The sequence below is a fragment of the Vipera ursinii genome (genome assembly GCF_947247035.1).
Source record: "Vipera ursinii genome assembly, chromosome: 2".
In the NCBI taxonomy this organism is placed as follows: domain Eukaryota; kingdom Metazoa; phylum Chordata; class Lepidosauria; order Squamata; family Viperidae; genus Vipera; species Vipera ursinii.
The window spans coordinates 17885640-17908628 of record NC_139513.1 but is presented as its reverse complement, the minus strand read 5'-3'; the positions used below and the strand labels follow the sequence as shown (position 1 = coordinate 17908628).

Genomic DNA, 22989 nt, shown 5'->3' with positions numbered 1-22989 from the left:
GAAACAGGGCCTCTCTGAATAATTGTTTTTGGTAACAAGGGGTACCTTTGATTACTGATCCTAGTTCCCTTGAAGTAGCAAGCAAGAACATGAAATTCTGAGAAGACTCATCTCAGACGGACTACAGAGGAGAATCCCCTAGGCCTAGAAGGTAGAACTTTAATATCTCGTAAGCTCATTATAATGTACAAACCACACCTCCTAAATATTCAATTGGTCATTGACAAGTTAATGCTAAGATTATTAGGGGATGATATGAACTGATATGATATAGGATATGATGTGATGTGATATCATATGATATATGATATCAGATGACGATACGAAGAGGGCAGGACAAGAAGCAGTGGATGGAAACTAGTCAAGAAGAGAAGCAACCTGGAATTAAGGAGAAACCTCCTAACAGTGAGGACAATGAATCAGTGGAATAACTTGCCTCCAGAAGTTGTGGCTGCGTCATCACTGGAAGTTTTTAAGAAAAGACTGGACAGTCACTTGTTTGAGATGGTCTAGGGCAGGGGTGTCAAACTTGCAACATCACGTGACGTGTTGCGACGTATCGCAACTTTTTTTTGCCATTGCCGGCAATGGGGTGGGCACGATTTTGCTATGATGTAATCCGGACCACGGGTCAGCAGTTTGACCCCTGGTTTAGGGTCTCCTGCTTGAGCAGGGGGTTGGACTAGAAGACCTCCAAGGTCCCTTTCAGCTCTATTCTGATTGTTACTCGCTGGAGAAAACAATTACTGTCTGTTTGGAAGGGTTTGGTAAAAAGAAACCAGGCTGCCAAAGAACATGGTGGCCAGACACCATCAAAGCTGACACCAGCCAGGGCATAGAACAACTCAAAGAAGTGAAAGATCAGAAGATGTGGGACAGACTTGGCCCAAAGAGTTGCCAAGAGTCAGACATGGCTGAATAGATAACATCATCATCATCAACAACTGTTACATGGCACATGTATAATTAGTGGGCATGCTCTCTAGATGCTTGATGACTCAAACGATGCTGGCCAATTGAAGAACACATCCCAAACCCAGTATGCTTGATTGGTATATAAGGTGGTATTAAAGTGGTATATCTCATTCTAGGATCCTCCTATCCCACCCTAAAAGATATCTCAGCCTAGGACCCTTCCTAATGGTTGAGATGCTGGGCTAACAATTGGCAGGCTTGCGTTCGAAGCCCGGTTGCCGCATGATGGGGTGAGCTCCTGTCACTCACTCCAGCTCTTGTCAATCCCGCAATTTGAAAGTGTGTGACCATGAACAGATGGGTGCCACTTCAGTGGGCAACTCAACAGGAACATGAAAGGAGGCCCCTGTCAAGGTAATTATGATTTAGTGGCTGACCGGCAGAAGTGATATATAGAGAATGAGTCACCAGAGTATTTGGGGGTAGTATCCCTTTAAGAGACTGTGCCTGTGGAGAATAGCAGTTGGAACCTGCTTGCTCACTTCAACAGTTTGAATATAACTGACTATCTTGCATTCTGTATGCTCCTTGAATATTGTTGTTTCATATTGTATATTAAACCACGGTTCTTTTAACAAACCACTGTCAGATATTTATGCTCCTGTGTTATCACAAGAAGAAAATAAGAAAAAGACTGCAATAATTTATATTTTAAACAACACCCCCAACTGTCCCTCACACACACACACACACACACACACACACACACACACACGCCGCCGGGCAACAGTGATGTCACCAGCTAATCCTCTCAACTTGGAAGCACTTTAGTGTTCCGGACACGAATGTAGTATCGTCCCCTAGTTTTCCAGAGACTAAAAGACAAAGAGGCTATTAAGAATTGGTAACTTTTGCACGGTATCTAGCACTAGATACTGTGAAAATTGGCCACCACTGGCGTACCTCTGCTGTCATTAAGGAGCTCTTGGCAGCTTGACAGAGATTAGGGTGTCATTTTGTTGGTAGATACGTTTTTGATGTTATGCTTTTAAATCTCTTTGCTTGAGATAATAGTAAAGCTTAAAATCACCCCTTATTTATGACCCTTGTGGCGCAGTGGTTCGAATGCAGTTGTTGTTGTTGTTGTTAGCTGCGAAGTCGTGTCCGACCCATCGCGACCCTATGGACAATGTTCCTCCAGGCCTTCCTGTCCTCTACCATCTTCTGGAGTCCATTTAAGCTCACGCCTACTGCTTCAGTGACTCCATCCAGCCACCTCATTCTCTGTCGTCCCCTTCTTCTATTGCCCTCGATCTTTCCCAGCATTAGGCTTTTCTCCAGTGAGTCTTTCCTTCTCATTAGGTGGCCAAAGTATTTGAGTTTTAGCTTCAGGATCTGGCCTTCTAAAGAGCAGTCGGGATTGATCTCCTCTAGGACTGACCGGTTTGATCGCTTTGCAGTCCAAGGGACTCGCAGGAGTCTTCTCCAGCACCATAGTTCAAAGGCCTCAATTCTTTTGCGCTCAGCCTTTCTTATGGTCCAACTTTCACTGCCATACATTGCAACTGGGAAGACCATAGCCTTGACTATACGCACTTTTGTTGACAGGGTGATGTCTCTGCTTTTTAGTGTGCTGTCTAGATTTGCCATGGCTTTCCTCCCCAGGAGCAAGCGTCTTTTAATTTCTTGGCTACAGTCCCCATCTGCAGTGATCTTGGAGCCCAGGAAAATAAAATCTGTCACTACCTCCATTTCTTCCCCATCTATTTGCCAGGAATTGAGAGGGCCGGATGCCATGATCTTGGTTTTCTTAATGTTAAGTTTCAACCCAAGTTTTGCACTCTCCTTCTTCACCCGCAACAAGATTTTGAATAGCTCAGCTGGAATACTGTCACCTCCACTAGCTTTGTTGTTGCTCAGCTTTTCTAAGGCCCACTTCACTTCACATTCTAGGATGTCTGGCTCGAGGTCAGTGACCACCTCATTGTGATCGAATGCAGTACTGCAGGCTAATTTTGCTGCCTGCCGGCTGCCTGCAATTCAATTCTCAACCGCTCAAGGTTGACTCAGCCTTCCATCCTTCCTTCCGAGGTCGGTAAAATGAGGACCCAGATTATTGGGGGGCGGGCAATATGCTGAGTCTGTAAACTGCTTAGAGAGGGCTGTAAAAGCACTGTGAAGCGGCATATAAGTCTAAGTGCTATTGCTATCTGCTGGACAGTTCAATGTCTCTGGATCCAAAAGAACCAGTTGCCTGGCACCTGATCACTGCCCTGACCCTGGGCAAAACAGAGCTGTCACTCAGCAGAACAGGCAGCCATATGACATGGTGACTTTCTCTTCATTAGAGATCTTCACACTGTCAGAGAGGCGCTAGTGCATTCCACCCTGAGCACAGATAGTTGGTGTCTCCCAACTCTATGATCCCCACTCAAGGTCATTCCTCTCTTCCCTGTGGCTGACACCCAACCTCTTCTGCAGGGCTGGCTCTTACCAGGTGCTGCTGGGGGTAAGGGCCCAAGTTCCATAAGATCCATTATTTTTCCGATAAGTGAGGATTCTAGTATAGCCTGCAATGCAAACAATGAAAGAGAGACAAACTTAATGGTGCTTTTTGAGAAGGAGAAAGGCTGGTTTTCTATCTACGCTCTCTCTCACTGAGTGGCACGTTGAACAGAGAATTGTTGGTTAAGGAGAATATTATCAGCTGGTCATTGCTGATCAGGAGTCTCCAAACCTGGCAACTTGAAGATTTGTGGACTTCAACTCCCAGAATTCCCTAGCCAGCATGGGAATTCTGAAGTCCATAAGTCTTCAAGTTGCCAGGTTTGGAGAGCCCGGTTCCAGAGAAAGCCAGTAGGGTGATGATACAGACCCTTATCAATTAATGCCGGCGTTTCTTTTTGATTTATCAGCTGATATGGCTGATAAAGGGTATCCCCTCCAATGTTCTTAAGGATCATACAGCCTATTCCCCTTGTGTATCATATCTACCTGACTGGAGATTTGCTAAGGCAACTTCTTTGCTTTCCGGTTTCAGATTGAGCCACTGTTCTGTCTGGTCCAAGTACTGCATGGCATAGATTGCAGGGGCCATCAATACCATGGTCTGTTCCGCACATCCGTGTGGCACCCGCAGCAGGGAGGAGATGCCATCGGCATCCAGAGAACTCTGAATGGTGTCAGCAGGAAATAATCCTGTGTGAAGATGAACAAATGGTTACCTGATTGCAATTCACATACTTGGCAACTGACCTGTACTTATGACAGCTGCCCTGACCCTGGGATTGCGTGGCTGCCATTTGCAACCCTCCCAGCTGACTTCTGAAAAGTAAAGTCAATGGAGCAATCTGGATTCACTTAACTCAATGCAGCAAAAAAAATGTCTTCATTGGGCATGACTCACTTTATGACCGTGTCACTTAGCAATGGGCTATTTGTGGTCGTCATAAGTGGAGGACTACCTGTAATGAAATCCTGACAAGTCCAATAAAAGCTTCTTCGTAGCTTCACTCCTAATATGAGATTGAACTCCCAGGTGTATCAACTTGAGGTCCGGGCTATAAACTGTCACCTTTTTTCCCCACAGATAATATTTTTATTTATTCATTAAATTTATTTCCAGCTCATTTTGCCACAATATGCAGTTCTGAGCCAGCAAAGTCGGATCAGAGTCTGTTCAGTAAAAATAAGCAAAATGCAGCGATGCTTGCTATTTCATTTTGAAACCAGCAGAATAATATATGTCAGCATCTAAAAAATATCTAAGTAGCAACTTCAGACAAAATCTCCACCAAAGGCTAAATCAGCTTCCCCCGCTCCTGTATCCTGCAGCTATGTGGAATTATTCCCCCCCATTATTCCCAAGCAAGTATGATCAAACAGGCTGACTGCAGATAATGGACAGACGTAGGCCAATATGTTTAAAGAGCAACAAACTAAAACATACAGAGGCTAAAGCATACAGAGAATGGTTGTAGGAATTGGGCATGTCTAGTTTAATGAAAAGGAGGACTAAGGGTGATGTGATAGCAGTGTTCCAATATCTCAGGGGCTGCCACAAAAAAGAGGGGGGGTCAACCTATTTTCCAAAGCAGCTGAAAGCAGGACAAGAAGCAATGGATGGAAACTGATCAAGGAGAGACTATGGTAAGGAGAAATTTCCTGATAGAACTTGATCAGTGGAACGACTAGCCTCCAGAAGTTGTGAAAGCTCCAACACTGGAGGTTTTTGAGAAGAGATTGGACCACCAGATCTCTGGAATGGCAACACATAGGGTTTCCAGCTTGAGCAGGGGTTGGACTAGAAGACCTCCAAAGTCCCTTCCAGGTTGGTTATGCTATTATTCTGTTAAGAGGGCCTGGTTGGGGAAGCTTATCTGAAATGACACCACTGCAGCCCTGGTAGTGAATAGAAAGCTAAGCACTCTTCGCATCAAAAACCTCAAATTTGCTCTTCACCTGTCAGACGGACACTCATCTTGAAGTCTCCATCAGGAATGGCGTTGGATGGCAATTCACCTAAAATCTTCACAGATCTGGTGCGTTCATCTAACCCAAAAGAAAGAAAGGATGGCAAAAGATTAGCTCCATATTGCTCCGGTGTAGCATCTTCTAAAGCCCTCGCAAATCATTTAGAAATCTTGCCTCTGATAGCTTCCTTCCCTCCCTCAGAAATGTCATCCTTCATTCAGACATGCCAGATGTTGGAACAGATATAGAAGGACCACCCAGAAGAAATTTGCATTGGCTAAGGGCAGTAGCTGCCTAACTTTTCATTTCTAGTCCATTCGGCCTTCCTTATAGCCAAGTTAAAGAACAGTCAACATGCTCTGGAAAGTATATCCTATGAAAACTCTGGTTCCTGTCATTCCTTGTGTGTCCAATCATATTTGGCCAATAAAGAATTCCATTCTGTTCTAATCTACCTATTGTTAACTGGGCGAAATGGTGCACCACATTGTGAACCAATGTACTTCAAATGGGATAATTTACAGAATGCGTCCAAAATCTGGGTCCCATGAATTTCAGGGGTTTGAAATTTGGCAGATTTCAAAAAACATTTATGACATAAAAAGTTATCATAAAAGGGCCTGGGGACATAATACAAAATGTCCTAAAAGATTTCTTGTGTTGGTGTTTGACTGTGCCTAACAGTTCAACCGGATCTGTTTTTAAGACAGATACATCTCTGAATGAATACCTGAATTTTTATGGACTTTTAAATTACATTAGACATTCTGTCACTGTTGAAGGCATTCAGAAATCTGATAAGGAAATATTTCTGAAAGGATGAGCCAACAGGTCATGGGTTGTCTAGTATCGAACTAAAATTTGCTACTCCCACTATCAATCCTTATCTCAGTAATGGCGAACCTTTTAGAAACCAAATGCCCAAACTGCAACCCAAAACCCACTTATATATCATCGGGTGCCGGGTGGGCGTGGCCCATTGGGTGGGTGTGGCCCATTGGGTGGGAGTGGCCCATTGGGTGGGCATGGCTGCGGTGGTAACGGCAGACTAGGTGGGACTAAAAAGTTCAATCAATCAATTCCAACTTTGTGAGATCTTTTTTTTCCTGTGAGAAGTTGAAATTGATTGATTGATTGAACCTTTTTTTTTTTGCACATGGCAGTGCAGGCCTAAAGCAAAAAATTTTTATAAAACCCACCTGAAGGCTTAGGAGTGGGGTGACAGCACGCGTGCCTACAGAGAGGGCTCTGCGTGCCAACTGTGGCACACGTGCCATAGGTTCACCACCACGGCCTTATTCTGTTCAGTGAAGCTCTCCTTATCTTGGGCATAAAGAGTTTGTTAAAGACAGGGAGGAGGCCTTCTGGCTTTCCTCCCCTTCCCTCACATGGAAACATCCCCTGCTTATAGGAAGACATCCACCAATCATAGTGTAAGATAGATAGATAGGCTCGGGGCAGAGGGAAATGGATAGTCCAGCAGGTTGAGCTATCTTTCAAAACTTACTGCAGATTGACTTTAAGGATGCTGTTATATAGTGGGTTTTGGTGATACACCACGTGGGTTGCTGGAGCAGTTAACAGCTCTCCAGCAACCCAGACTAACTGTCTCCTGTCCTGCAATTGGCTAGCCCCAGGCGGCTTGAGTTGGTTCAAACCTATTGGCTGCCGCCTAGGGGCTAGACCAGGGGTCAGCAACCTGAAACAGTGAAAGAGCCACTCGGAACCGGTTCCCTCACAAAAGGAAAAACTGGGAGCCGCAAAAAATGTGTGCGCATGTGCGTACATGCGCGCATGCGCAGAACAGGGTTTGACTGAAGAGTGGAGCCAAGGCGAGATATGCACCTACCCTGCATATTTGAATTGATTGGTTGAACTTTTTTAGTCCCACTTTTTTTTTTGGACTGCACATGGCAGAGGACTGGGAGCCGCAGGAGACGGCTGAAAGAGCCGCATGCGGCTCCGGAGCCGCGGGTTGCAGACCTGTGGGCTAGACTATATATTGCGGCTGGTTGCAGCCCATGCTTCAGTACAGTTCTAGCAAGAAATAAAGTATGAGTTATCCTGTACTCAGCCTCGTGTCGTCATTCCTGCACCTAAGAGCCCACTATTTAACAGATGCCTTCCTGGGAAACGCAACCCTGTCCTTGACTTAATGACAGTTCATTTGGTAAACTATTCAAATTTACAACAGCACTGAGAAAAAGGGACTTATGCGAGATTGAACTGGGTTCGCTCACCGGTGAGCTTCTTGCAAGAATACAAGTGGGCAGTCAGATGAGGAAATCCGAGTTTATTGGTAGCCTCACATTGCAATGAACAAGGACCCACATTTAATTTCACAGCAACTAAGTTCATTGGCCATGCGGGTACAAAGAGAGCCAGGGATATGATGGAAGCCTGGGAAACGGGCCCCTTGTCAGTTAACAGACATGCTGATTTACCACCAGCTTATCAAATACTGCGGAGGGGAGGGTGCTTGGCAGCACAAGGAAACAACAGCCAATCGCCAGCCATCAACACACCAATCAGCCAATAGGAAGGCACCAGGTAAACACGACTCACAGAACAGCATATATTCCAGTAGAGAGAAATTCCCTCAAGATGGACTCCAGCAGGAGTCTGAAAGCTCGGAAGAGTAAATCTCTGGTCCAAATTCGACAGAACCAAATTCAATCTCGCCTCATTATTATCTTGGAACACGTGTATTTGCCTTCATTCGAAAGTGCCTTATAACGATTTTTCATCTCTCTGGTCGTGTGATCAAAGTTCAGACACTTGGCAATTGACTCATATTTATGACGGTTGCAGTGTCCTGGGGTCATGTGATCCCCTTTTGTGACTTTCTGACGAGCCAAGTCAATGGGGAAGCCGGATTCTCTTAACAACCGTGTTAGTAACTTAACAGCTTCAGGGATTCACCTTCACAACTGTGGCGAGAAAGTTTGTAAAATGGGGGCAAGTCTCACTTAACAACTATCTAACTTAGCACGGGAGCTTTGGGGCTCAATTGTGGTCGTAAGTCGAGGACTACCTATATTGGAAGGACTTAATTGCTGTTCTGGAGTAGTGAACACCAATTCTTGCAGAGCTATTTCCTGAAGTAATAAATACAATTTTTACCTCTGACACAATCTCTTACCTTTACTATCAAGAGGAATGCTATATTCTTCTATCCTGATGGCACCCTCTTTCTGAAAAGGGATAAGAAATAAAAACGCTGCGGCTAAGCATCAGATTCTTTTTTTTCCCTAACAGTATTTTTATTAAGAATTATAATTACAATAATAAAAAACACAACAACTATCAAACTAAAAAAAACCCTAAAAGGATGAAAAGACACAAGTCGAAGGTGCAGATAAGAAAAAAGAAAACGAGAAAGAGAAAAGAGAGAAAAAATAATAAAGGAAAAGAACTTTATGAAGAAGTGAATCTAGAAAGAAGCAAAGTGAGTTTGATCATTCTCCTTTAACTGTAATCTTTAGTTCCTTCTACTTCCAAGTTTTACTGTGGCATGATTATGTAGCTATTATTATCAACTGATAAAAGATGAATGGTATTCATGACCCAAGTGGGTGCAGTAAATATCTGCCCAGCTAGCAAATGTGGTCATCTGTCTGGAGGATTTTGCATAAAAGCTGCAGGATATTTGCGTCTCCTCGTCTCTAATCCAGGAAAACCCTGTAAAATTGCTGTGTAAATTTGGTGATTTTGCATTTTAGCAGGATTTGCGAAGCCTTTGTCATTTAAAATTGCTATGTTTAGCTATGATTAAGAGTGGAATCAGCCAGGATTTCCTTGCCGTTTCTTGATCCTCCTTCCTCCGATTTTGGCAATATGCAGCACCCGATTCAAAAGGCAAGTTTAACCCTCGGCTTGGAGAAGACTCAATCATGATGATGATGATGATGATGATGATGATGATGATGATGATGATGATGATAATGATGTTACCCATTCAGTCCTGCCCCTCTCTTGGCGATTCTATGGGCCAGGTCTCTCCGCATTTTCCAATCTTGCCCTGCTCCACTCAGTTGTTCTGTGCTCTGGCTGGTGTCAGCTTTCATGGTGTCCAGACACCGTGTTCTTTGGCGGCCTGCTTTCCTTTTTTCTTTTACCGCTAAATCTTCCTAACATAATTGCTTTCTCTAGCATGACATGGCCGAAATAAATGAGACACAGTTTTGTGATTTTGGAAGGTTTTTTTTTTTTAAATCCTGTCTTAACACCATTTTGCATCTGGAGCGAAATTATGGAGCCTTGGTGGGTTTGAGGCTGTTGGCTATATCTGAAGCTTCTTACCTCGACCAGTAATTTCTTGGAAACCTTGTCCCCTATCCCCCATTCACCAAGAGCAACAACAGTGATGGGGATGTCATTCGCCCCCATGGGCACCAGAACGAAGGGTATAGGAATTGCGGAGTTCCCTGGCACCTCCACCTTGCGTTTCCGTGCTGGGCCAAGCGTTGCTGGGGAACAAATGCCTTCAGCCGGCTCCAGATATACTGAGACCTAAGTCAAAAAAAATGAGAAACAAGATGTGTTCAAATATTAAACTGTATTAGATGTACAGTATTACAAAGTTTTGATTCTAGAAATGTGTTTAAAGAAAAGCTTAGTGTTTTAAAATAGATGGGGGGGAAGTACTCCTCCCTTAAAAGTTAAAGAATCTGAAAGTATACAGGGAATTTTGTTAATATAAATGGTGATAAAGATTATTAAGTGCAAAAAGAAATGCATATTATTTCCACAGCAAAAAAGTTGTAATTTGAGGAATACATGTAATACATATACATATACATATGCATATGTATGCATATATGTATATATGTATGTATGTATATGTATGCATGTATGTATTTTCAATATAGTATTTTTTCTATATTGCTTTTCTAACTCAATGTCCACCAAACCTAATATTCTAGAAACAGATCTGGTTTCATTGCAATATTAATCTGCAATATTTTTTGCATCATTGTATGGATTTTCGTAAGGGACGCGGTGGCTCAGTGGGTTAGGACGCTGAGCTTGTCGATCAGAAGGTCGGCAGTTTGGCGGGTCGAATCCCGAGTGCCGCGTAGCAGAGTGAGCGCCTGTTACGCGTCCCAGCTTCTGCCAACCTAGCAGTTCGAAAGCACGTAAAAAGGCAAGTAGAAAAATAGGGACCACTCCGGTGGGAAGGTAACAGCACTCCGTGCGCCTTTGGCGTCTTAGTCATGCCGGCCACATGACCATGGAGACGTCCTCGGACAAGCGCTGGCTCTTCGGCTTTGAAACGGAGATGAGCACCGGCCCCTAGAGTCGGAAACGACTAGCACACATGTGCGGGGGAACCTTTACCTTTACCTTTATGGATTTTCACGTCACTTACGCTGAGTGGATCAGATTGGTAGTTGTATAACACTGGACGAAGCTCTATCTGTTCAAACTGTTTCACAGAGTATGGCAGCCGGAGAGAAATGTGGAAGTCTTGGAAGACTGTAACTTTGAAAGGCTCTGAAACACAAATCCCTAAAAAACACAGGGAGAACTCAGCATTAGCAAAGAGAAGCAGGTTGTGCAACAACAGAACTCCATTGCTAAACAAAAGAGAAATAAGCAAGGCACGGAGCTAAGGAAACATCAGAATTATGGTACGGGAAGTTTAAATCTTGAACTGAAAAGCCATCATTTGGCTGGGGACGCCCTGAAACAGGTAGAAACAGAAAAAAATAAAATATTCAGACGGTCCTGGGGATGGATTGAGCTACCAGTTCATCTAAATCCAGCACAGGTAGTCCTTGAGTTATGACCGTAATGGAGCCCGCCCATTGAAGTCGTAAGGCATAATAGTTGTACACAGTGGTGGGATTCAGCCGGTTCTGTTCTGTACCAGCCTGCTACAGGCCCTGCAGAAAAGGCAGGGACAACCCCTTTTACAAGAAGGCAAGAGGCTGGAATTAAGCCTGCCAAATTTATTAACATAAAAACACAGAGCAAAGAGAGCAAACACGAACCATGAAACAGGAGCTTTTCAAGCGGTTGCCTTCAGCAAACCAGCCCTCCCACGCATTCCCCTTTTATACAGTTCAGGGCGTGGCTTCTCTCTGCCTCCTTACGAGGTGCCCCATTGCCTTCCTCTGTTTACTCCTGATTGACTGCCTCCTGCGTTGGGCGTCCTTGAACATGGCCAGCTGTGGGTCATCTTCATCCACGCTGTCAGGCTCACACAGCTGGGTCTGCGTCGTGACCAGGTGGGAGGGGCCTGGCTGAGGGCTCTCATCAGCAAGCTCTCCAACACCCTCAGCAACCTCTCCAACACCCCCCTCCTCCTCCTCTGAGTCATCCGAGCCAACTGCCGAACCCACAGGCTGACCCTGAATCACAACAGGTTCGCACCACTTCGGCAGAACTGGTAGCTAATTTTTTGTTGCCCAGGCCCAGAATGGACTTCTGGAAATGGCATCCACACAGAGAACCGGTTGTTCACATATTTGAATCCCACCACTGGTTCTGCACCTGACTGACCTGATTTTACAATATTTTTTGAGGCAGCTGTTAAGCAAACGCATCAGTCGTAAAATGAACTGCATGGTTCTGAAGTGGACCTCTTTGTTTGTTATGGCCTGGTTTTGCCGGAAACCAGAAGTAACTGACAGTTTTCAGTAAAACTGTTGTAAAATGCAGGCCTGTGACAGTGGGACACTGCCAACAGCCGTAAATGTGTCTCTTTTGCCAAGATCCTGAAGTGCGGTTACATGACAGTGTGGGTCATGTGGGTGGGTGTGTAGAACTTTGGATCCTTTTTTCAGGTAGGTCATAACTTCAAACAGCTGCTAAGCAAGTGGTCATAAGTCAAGGACTACCTGCATTTGATTTATTCTAAACCACCGGCCCCCAACATTTATGGCTCCCAGGATCGGCTTCAGAAGAAAAATTGTATTCCGTGGACCTACCGGGGGGAGGTGTGGGGGGAATGATTTCATGCGTGTGACCCAGGTCCTGTGCATGCGCAGATGAAACTTCACTCGCTGGTCTGTCGCTTGTGTGGGCCAGTTTCCAACAGACCACGGACTAGTACCAGTCTGCCCCCTGGGGGTGGGGGACCCCTGCCCTAAACCACAGAGATTTCCTCTCTCAGCTCAAGAGCCACTGTGGTGTTGTGGGGAAAGAACTGAACTAGGATGGTGTCATTCCTCTTGGGTAAACCAGACAGTCAGTTAGGGCAGATCCTTAAATTATGTTAAACAGAATGACAGAGTTGGAAGGGACCCTGGAGGTCTTCCAGTCCAACCCCCTGCTCAGGGAGGAAACCCTATACATTTCAGACATTTCATTATGGTTGTAAGTCGAGGGCAACCTGTACAGGAGAGATGGAGCCCAATGCATCTGGCGAGACAGACACAGTTCAAAGCAACCTTTTCTAGCCACAAGTGGGTGCTCCAACACTGGAGAAGAAGAGATTGGACAACCGTTTGTCTGAAATGATATAAGGTTTCCAGCTTGAGCAGGGGGTTGGACTAGAAGACCTCCAAGCTCCCTTCCAACTCTGTTATTCTGCCTCCAGAGTTATTGGATTGCAGTTCCCATTAATCTTAGCTAGCTTGGTCAAAGTCCTGAGAATTAAGAGACTAGAACAGGGATCTCTAGACTTGGCCACTTTACAACTAATGAACTTCAACTTCTAGAATTCCTGGCTGGCTGAGGAATTCTGGGAGTTGAAGTCCACAACTCTTAAATAGGTTTGGAGATCCCTGAGCTACATGTTTGAGAGGCAAAGTTTATTGGTGTCTGGTTCCTGAAAAAAAGCAGAAGTCATTAATGGTTACCTTTCTCAGAAGACATGCTAACTGCTTGTATCTCCCACGTGGTGATGGAATCGGGAAGATGAAATTGTTCTCTGAAAAAAAGACCAAGAAGAAGCTTTCTTCCTCTTTCTGTATCACAGACATTGCCACCAAGACCATCAAACTCTTCAAAATCTTTAATGCAGTCACTGGTTATCCTTAAGACTGTTCACCCTTGCCTTAATCCCTCATCCCAGACCCCCGAGACCCCTTCACAGATAGTCCACGTCTTACGAGCACAATCGAGGTCAACTTTTCTGTTGCTAAGCAAGACGGTTGTTAAGTGAGTTTCCCCCATTTTATGACCTTTCTTGCCGCCGCTGTTAAGTGAATCACAGCAATTGTTAAGTTAGTAACACCATTGTTAAGTGAATGTGACTTCCCCAGGGAGAAGGTCGCAAGAGGTGATCATATGACCCGGGGATCCTGCAACTGTTGTAAATATGAGTCAGTTGCTAAGTGTCTGAATTTTGATCACCTGAGGATGGGGATGCCACCACGATTGTGTTGGAAGAAAAGTCTTCCTCATGGTTCATCCAAGCTGGGAATAAACATGGCAACTGCTTTGGGAAGAAGGTTGTAGTTTATTGAAGAGGAGAACCAGACAGGAAGATGGCTGGCAGAAAGAAGGGCAGACCACATGTAGGGAGTGGGTTTTTATACCCTCTGGATCCTTTTGTTTGGAGTTGCTTCCTGTTCCTGTTTGAGGCTATTTCCTGTATCATGAACTTTGGACCTGAGTCTATGCCTTTCTGGAATTCTGATGGAATTCCTATTGTGTCCTGTCTTAGACTTTGGGTGGGGTATGTAGATTTCAGGTCTTTGTCTTCTTAATGTTCTAGCTCAGGGGTGTCAAACTCAATTTCATTGAGGGCCGCATCAGCATTGCGGGCTGGGTGAGTATGGTCTGGGTGGGCATGGCCTACTGGGTGGGCGTGGCTAGAGTGCGTATGGCCTACTGGGTGGGCGTGGCCAGCTCTACATCGTTCGCATCAAGGGTGCCTATGGGGACCTGGGCAGGAGTGGGACAGATCTGAGGGTCTCTGGCAGAAGGAGGGTCTCTGGGCCAGGGCCAAGGCAGTGGGGGCCATTCCCTCACTGTTTCCAGGATGGCTTTGCGGGCTGCATGAAACCACTTCGTGGGCCGGATCTGTCCCCCAGGCCTTGTGTTTTTGACATGTCTGTTCTAGCTGCAACCTTCCTAATGGTTTATATTTGCATATATATAGAACTGGTTTTCTGCTTGGGGGAAGGTGACCTGGGGCTTTTTTTTCTCATAGAACGCTCAGAACGGAGTTCCGGCACCTTTTTTGGATGGAACCTTTTAGGATAGGCAAGGCGGGTTGTGTGACATGTGTGAGTTCCGGCACCTTTTTCTTATACAAAAAAAGCACTGCCTGGGACTATTAAGAAATCTGGGCATGCTTTCCTGGTTCTTCGTTATCTTTTTAGGAAATATATTTTTCTGCCCTTTTAATATTTCCTTCTCTGGGGACCTGACTTCCCACAGTTGTGTCAAAAACATCCATAAGTCACTTTTTCCAGTGCCGCTGTAACTTTGAATGGTTATTAAATGAACTGTTGTAAGTCCAGGACTACTGCAGTTACACAGGCAAATATTTGGGCCCAGAGCCTAGTTTGAGGTTCCCTGGAGCCCAACATCTGACATAGATGAAGCATTCATCCTATCCCAAGAAAGGAAATGTGACTTGTAAATGGATTTCTCTTCTACTCACGTGAGGGTTTTATCCACAGTGAAGGTTTGCCAGAGCCAGCTCTCGGGGAAAAATCTTCGCAATGTGATATACTCATCATCAAAAAAGTCTTCTTCCTCTTCATCTTGGACTACATGTAGAAAGAGACAGTCACTGGCTAAAGATTACAGTTTGCTCTTTTTCCGAAAAACCTTAAAAGCAGGGTTCTCCAATCTTGGCAGCTTTACGACTTGTGGACTCCAACTCCCAGAATTCCTTAGCCAGCCATGGAATTCTGGGAGTTGAAGTCCACAAGTCTCAGAGTTGCCAAGGTTCGAGACCCCTGCCTTAGAGCAGAGGTCCGCAACCTTTTGGGCACCAGGGACCGGTTCTGTGGAGAAAGGGTTTTCCACAGACTGGAGACTGCGTGGTTTTGTGTGCTGCCTGCATCCCACGGATGGGGCTTTCCTTGTTTCTGCGGACCAGTTGCTGGCATGTCGCGGCCCGGTACCAGTCCATGGACCGGTGTTTGGGGACCCCTGCCTTAGAGGAATGGTTTTCAGGCCTCTAACTTCAGAAGTTTTAACAATTGTGTTCTCCCTGGAATTTCACTGTTTTATCACTACTTTAATATTGTAGGTTTTATGCTAGATGTATTGTTAAGATTATTTTTTATGATTTACAGAGGGACGATTGAGAGCATCCTGTCATACAGCGTCACAGTGTGGTTTGGAAGCATCACTGCTTCAGACAGAAAAGCGGTGCAGAGAGTGGTGAGGATGGCCGAAAAGATCATTGGCAGTTCCCTCCCTCCCATCCACGGAAGCGTTGTTTGAGCAGGGTCCGTAAGATTGTCTGGGACACTACCCATCCTCTTCACGACCTGTTTTCCTTCCTTAATTCTAGGTTGCTTCTCTCCTTGATTAGTTGCTTTTTGTTCTGCCCTCAGGTGTTTTGGAGAACAGGTTGTCTCCCTCTTCTTTGTGGCAATCCCTGAGATATTGGAACGCTGCTCTCGTGTCACCCCTAGACCTTATTTTCAATTAAACTTTAAAAGATACTATGGCTGCTGTGAGGAAGAACACTTAAGCTGGAACTCTTTGTTATAAAGCCTGTTTTGGGGGCTGACAGGAATTGATGTTCAAACACCAGGATTTCCTTTTCTCATCTAACCTTTTCTCTTCTCCTATTCAGCTGGCTCAGGGTACCATACTCACCCCTTGCAAGACCATGGGACCCCCAGGACTGGCGACGTAATTTAGCAGCATAGAGGCAGCAGTCAAGGAAAACTTCATGGCACTGGGTGTCCTTAATCCTTTTGGCACGTTTATCGCATGTCCAGGCATTGCGAAGCAGCACCATGCCACCCTTGCAGCATTTAATCTGATCAGGTGTACGGTATTTGTCAACTGCAGAAGAGAGGGGGGCGGGGAGAGAGAAGAAGATAAAATAATAGTGGATATAAAATGCAGAAACAAAAGAAATAAAGGTAAAAATAAGCCAACATTTCACGTTCCCTTCTTAGAATTCTGCTTAGTCTAGCCCAGCAATTTCCAAATTTTTCTTTCTGATATATCAGGCCAGCATTTCTTAACCTTTGCAACTTTAGGATGGGTAGACTTTAACTCCCAGAATTCTAGCACCATTGTAACTTTGAACAGTCTCTGAATGAATGGATGTTAAATGAAGACTACCTCTAGGCATTAAATACGAGCCTTGGTGGAGCAGTGGTTAAAGTGCAATATTGCAAGCAAAACTCTGCCCACTGCCTGAAGTTCGATCCTAATGGGGCTCAAGGTTGACTCAGCCTTCCATCCTTCTGAGATCAGTAAAATGAAGACCCAGATTGTTGGGGGCAATATGCAAATAATGCTTCTATATTGTAAACCACCCACAGAGTGTTGTAAAGTGCTATGGGACGGTATGCAAGCCTAAATGTTATTGCTATTCTGCCTCTCCCCAGTAAATTTCTTTGTTTAAATTGGAGCAACTGTGTTCCTAGAATTGCAACAGAGAACCTCGTTGTTTCATCTTACCCTTCTTCTGCATCTCAAGTTGAAATGACAGGGACCGCTTTTTCCGGGAAACGTTTTCTTCGCATCCATGCGCTGTGGGAACGAACAGGGCAAGACGAACAGAAACTCAAAACAATAGAATAAAACCCCACCAACAGTGTTAAAAAGGAATGATTCCTAATGGAAAAGGAGAGGGGCGGTTTCCTCAGAAACAAAAGAACAAAATAAATATTTGTCAAATAGTAAAGCAAGTGAATTAGCGCCAATGATTGCGGCGATGACGCATTCGAACGTCTGCCCTAATCAACTTTCAATGGTACTTTCCTGCTGTCATTATTTATTTATTTATTTATTTATTAGTTTTTATAAACCGCCCTTCTCCCGAGGGACTCGGGGCGGTGTACAGAGGAAGGGAAGGTATACAGACCGAACAATAAAATAATAAGAAACACTAATGCACACAAACTGGGACCCCAATTAACGCTATCATGCCAGGCCAGCCTGCTGGAACAAAAAAGTTTTTAAGTCGCGACGGAAGGTACGGAGGTCAGGGGCCATCCGGATTTCGGTAGGTAAGGTGTTCCAGAGGGCTGGCGCACCCACTGAGAATGCCCTCCCCCTGGGGGCCACCAGCCGACATTCCTTGAGCGGTGGCACCCTGAGGAGGCCCTCTCTGTGGGAGCGCACAGGACGGTGGGGTGCTGACATCGGCAGAAGGTGCTCCCGTAGGTAGTCCGGACCCATGCCATGTAGGGCTTTGAATGTCATTGTTAGCACCTTGAACTTCACACGGAAGGCAACCGGAAGCCAGTGCAGCGCACGGAGGAGAGGTGTGATATGGGAGTATCGGGAGGCTCCCAAGAGTGTCCGTGCCGCCGCACTTTGCACCAGTTGAAGCTTCCGAGTGGATCTCAAGGGCAGCCCCATGTAGAGAGCGTTACAATAGTCTAGGCGAGATGTCACAAGGGCATGGGTGACTGTACGTAAGGAATCCAGGTCTAGATAAGGCCGTAGTTGGCGAACTAGTCGAACCCGGGAGAAGGCCCCCTTGGTCACAGCTCCAATGTGGTCTTCCAGGGAGAGCTGCGAGTCTAGGAGGACACCCAGGTTGCGGGCCCTATCAGCCGGGGGAAGTAACTTGTCCCCAATGTTAAGCAGTGGGACGTTCTGACTCTCCTGGCTTGCCGGTACGTACAGCCATTCAGTCTTATGGAAAATTGATAGGGCAGACGCCACCACAGGGGCGGGCGATCAGCCCGAGGTTATCTAGATTCTAGAGCAGACATGTCAAACACAAGGCCCAGGGGCCGGATCCGGCCCACGAAGTGGTTTCTTGTGGCCCACGAAGCCATCCTGGAAACAGTGAGGGAACGGCCCCCACTGCCTTGGCCCTGGCCCAGAGACCCTCCTCTTGCCAGAGACCCTCAGATCTGTCCCACTCCTGCCCAGGCCCCCATAGGCACCCTTGATGCGAATGATGTGGAGCTGGCCACGCCCACCCAGTAGGCCATATGCACTCTAGCCATGCCCACCTAGTAGGCTACACCCACCCAGGCCATACCCACCCGGCTCCCTGAGGGCAACCACAATGCTGATGCGGCCCTCAATGAAATTGAGTTTGACACCCCTGTTCTAGAGTCACCAAAGAAGCTGGGGCGAGCCCGGGTCGGTTTTGGTCTGATAAATGCACGCGTCCCCGAAGATCAGCACTTGTCGGCATGTATTAGCTCTGGAATTACCACAGTTATCTGAGTAACGGTGGGAGCAACCAAAGGAACCATAAGTGATTTAATGAGCCATTCCCAGTTTCACTGTCAGCCTGTGTGTACTTAGGCATGCATGGCTTAATCTTTCAGTTGACAACATTTGTGAGACTTGGTTGAAATTTCAGACAAGAGGGCACAAATCTAAGGGGGTGGGGGGGGTGGGAAAGGCATTCTCCTTGCAAGATTTTGACAGCTTTAACCTTATGTCTTTTTGAGATGACCAAGAGTAATTTGTATTGCTCATTTTCTTTATGACTGTGAGGATAGAACGGCTGATAATTGCCCAAATTCCTTTATTTTCGTTTAGGATTTTTTACTTACCTTTCCGGAGTGGGCTTTGCTGCCCACCAGAACGAATTGAGAGACCAGCATCGGCAAAGACACCCAGGGAATCTTCCCCACTGCCAGCAGTACAGCCGAGATCATAACTTTTCATGGCCTCAAAAACCTGATTTCGAGAGGAAAAATAAATACGTGAAGAAGATGGTAAGACCAGAGAGAGAGAGAGAGACAGAGAGAGAGAGAGAGAGAGAGAGAGAGAGAAAGAAAAAGAAAAAGAAAAAGAAAAAGAAAAAGAAAAAGAAAAAGAAAAAGAAAAAGAAAAAGAAAAAATGCTCCTATTGATGTATGATGTTTCACTGGGCCAACATGTCTCGGCCTTGGCAACTTCAAGATGTGTGAACCATAACTCCCAGGATTCCCAGTCAACTTAACTAGAACTAGAACAGGTGCAAACATAACTAGCAAAGATTTCCTGTCAATATTTTTTTCCTTAGTTCTAGTTCGGATATTTCCTTAATATAAACTTCCATCTGTTACTTCAATCCTCCTGATCTTCTGCAAGAACTTAAAAGCCTGGCACCACCAACTGGCTTGGGGCTCCAATGGGGGGGGGGAGTGTCTTCACATTGGGGGCCATTGACAGACTAATAACAGATCCTACCTCACCCCCTCTTCATCCTATTCCCTCCCTATCTTTTGATTAGGGCTGTATACAGGTAGTTCTCGACTGGTAGTCACAACTGAGCCCAAACTTTCTGTTGCTAAGCGAAATAGTTGCTAAATGGGTTTTGCCCTATTTTACGACCTTTCTTGTCACAGTTGTTAAGCAAATCATGGCAAGGTGTTAAATTAATAACATAGTGGTTACTACTGTCTTCCCTCATTGACCTTGCTTGCCAGAAGGTCGCAAAAGGGGATCACCCGACTGGGGGACACTGCAACTGTCATAAATCAATCGTCATAAATCTGAGTCAGTTGCCAAGTGTCTGAACGAGCCGTGGTAACTTTGAACGGTCACTAAACAAACAGTTGTAAGTTGAGGACTACCTGTGTTTAGTTGTTTTATGAGTTAGTTTTTATTATGTGTAGGTTTTGTAAAATTTTATCTTTCTAATAGTGCAAACCACCCAGAGTTACCTTGGGATAAGATGGGCAGTCAATAAAATAAGATAAAATAAGATAAAATAAAATAAAATAAAATAAAATAATAAAATAAAATAAAAATAAAATAAAATAAAATAAAATAATAACATAAAATAAAATAAAATAAAATAAAAATAAAATAATAAAATAAAATAAAATAAAATAAAATAAAATAAAATAAAATAAAATAATAAATAAAATAAAATAATAAAAAAATTATTAATAATAATAATAATAATAATAATAATAATAATAAAGTAAATAAAATAAAATGAAATGAAATGAAATAAAATAAAATATCTTCTCGCCTTACCCTCAGGTGTTCAAACATGCCCATCACATTCACAACCATCACAACCATATTACACAAGGAGTCGAAGAAAGGCCTCGTGTTCCCAAACACCCCAGGAGAGTGGCTGAAGCAGAAGGGACCATACCTTCCCTTGTGTGAGCCGATTCTTCCCGTTGAGGGCGTAAACGGCAGCATCCGTGGCAGAGAGAGAGACAAAGGATTTGGCATCCGTGTTTATGGTGAGTGGCAGGCGTGACTGAGGCTGCAGGCGGTCTATGTTTGCGGAGGAGCGAATCTCCAGCTGAAGATTGGAAAGACAGAGTTAAGGGAGAAGTAGGACAGCCAACCCCAACCTCTTCCTGGATCTCTAGACGGGAAGAGGTGACAACTTCATAAGTTACCAGGGAATTCCAGAAGTGTTTTCAGAAATATTTGGAAATTAATGGAGGAAGTCTGCTTGGCCTGCTTGGCCTAAAGTTGGCCTAAATATAGGTAGTCCTTGACTTAGGTCCACCACTGAGCCCACAATTGACATTGCTAAACAACAGCATCTGTGAGTTTTGCCTCATTTTACGACCTTTCTTGCCACAGCTGTTAAGTGAATCACTGAAGCTGTTAAGTTAGTAACATGGTTGTTAAGTGAATCTGGCTTCCCCCTTTGACTTTGCTCCTCAAAAGTTCGTAAAAGGTGATCACATGACCCTGGCACACGGCGACTGTCATACATACAGGCCAGTTGCCAAGTGTGCAAATTTTGATCACAGGAAATAAAGTAAAATAAGTGAATGAAATTAAAGCAAAATAACATCTGGCAGCAGTTACCTATTTTTCATGACTTTCCATAGTTTCAAACACTGCCTCAACCCCATAACCCCATGAAGGTCTCATTTATTACTGTATGGTTATAGTCCTAAAACAATTTTGTCCGCTTTTTGTATTTTTGTTTTGATGATATTACACTTATGGTGACTATTTTAGTTAGTAACACAGTGTCTGTGAACATATTTAGGTTGTACAAATAGCCTGAACGGTCTAACTCAGGGATCTCCAACCTTGGCAACTTTAAGACTTGTGGACTTCAACTCCCAGAATTCTGGAGTTGAAGTCCACAAGTCTTAAAGTTGCCAAGGTTGGGGACCCCTGGTCTAACTGGTTGAGACCTGCTTAACACAATGATTTGAAGTATCTACTGTATCAATCCAAGCCCTGTTTAAGTGAATAAGTCTCAATTAATGGAACTAAAACATAAATCATGATTTAGAAATCTAAGCATCTGGATTTTCACCCTAATCACTCTGCTAAACAACTAATTCCCACAACACCGTCAAACTACCTAGTAAGGCTGTATTGCTATTCTTCTCCTCATCTTTCCTATAACCTATCTCCTTATCTTCTTATGACTATATGTTGCTTGTATCTTACAATTTATATTAATTGTTTCATGTAGTATCCTAGTACGATTTATGTTGTTTGGTTATTTAGTACCCTATGACTATCACTACCTGTTGTATGATTTATGATGAAGATATTTTTATGATGATTATGATCATGATTTATCATTTGTTGCTTGCTTGTATGTACACTGAGAGCTTAGGCACCGGAGACAAATTCCTTGTGTGTCCAATCACATATAGCTAATAAAGAATTCTATTCTATTCTATTCTATTCTATTCTATTCTATTCTATTCTATTCTATTCTATTCTATTCTATTCTATTCTATTCTATTCTATTCTATTCTATTCTATTCTATTCCACTCCACTCCACTCCACTCCACTCCACTCCACTCCACTCCACTCCACTCCACTCCATTCTATATTCCATTCTATATTCCATTCCGTTCCGTTCCATTCCATTCCATTCCATTCCATTCCATTCCATTCTATTCTATTCTATTCTATTCTATTCTATTCTATTCTATTCTATTCCAAAAGGAAGCCAAGCACAGAACAGAATGTGGTTTTGTGGCAATGTGTGAAACAGCTGACTATCTTAGAAAGAAATCACTAGCACAAAACACTGGAGTGGATTTGGGAACGCAACCCCCTCCTGAAAATTCAACATACCTTCCCCTCGCAGCGGGAGACAACCTCCAACCATATGGAGTTAGAGACAATTTCATCCCCAAGATGGTAATAGGCCACAACACGAAATGTTGGCATCAGACTAGTTGTAATACGAATAGGGGCTTCTGTAAGAGTGGCAGCCGGAGCTCTGTTTACAGAGATGATGTCCCCTTTGCTCAAAACCTGCAGGAAAATGGTCAAATCAAAAACAGGTTTTTTTAGCACAGAGGCAATATCTTCCAGATATTAAAAAAATAATCAAGTCACTCCGTATAGGTCGGGGTAAGCAACCTTGGCTCTTTTATGACTCATGGACTTCAACTCCCAGAATTCCTGAGCCAGCATAGCTGGCTCAGGAATTCTGGGAGTTGAAGTCCATGAGACATAAAAGAGCCAAGGTTGCCTACCCCTGGTATAGGTAGTCCTGAAATTACGGCCATACTTGAGCCAAACTTTCTGTTGCTAAGTGAGGTGTTTGTTGAGTTTTGCCCCATCTGACAACTTTTCTTGCCACAGTC

The 22989-nt window shown here is 44.4% G+C and overlaps 1 protein-coding gene across 1 annotated transcript in view; it reads right to left on the bottom strand.

Annotated features, from left to right (window-relative positions):
* LOC310636105 (complement C4-B-like) overlaps positions 1-22989 on the bottom strand; it is an 89136-nt gene that overhangs the window by 32197 nt on the left and 33950 nt on the right. The window contains exons 13-25 of the mRNA XM_083355632.1: positions 22472-22654; positions 20552-20707; positions 19011-19137; positions 16945-17016; positions 16126-16317; positions 14951-15059; positions 13197-13267; positions 10760-10899; positions 9691-9900; positions 8531-8582; positions 5377-5466; positions 3910-4113; positions 3410-3485 (exon numbers count right to left, since the gene is read on the bottom strand). Of these exons, the coding sequence (XP_083211758.1) occupies positions 3410-3485; positions 3910-4113; positions 5377-5466; positions 8531-8582; positions 9691-9900; positions 10760-10899; positions 13197-13267; positions 14951-15059; positions 16126-16317; positions 16945-17016; positions 19011-19137; positions 20552-20707; positions 22472-22654 (1682 nt within the window). The remainder of the gene's footprint in view (positions 1-3409; positions 3486-3909; positions 4114-5376; positions 5467-8530; positions 8583-9690; positions 9901-10759; positions 10900-13196; positions 13268-14950; positions 15060-16125; positions 16318-16944; positions 17017-19010; positions 19138-20551; positions 20708-22471; positions 22655-22989) is intronic.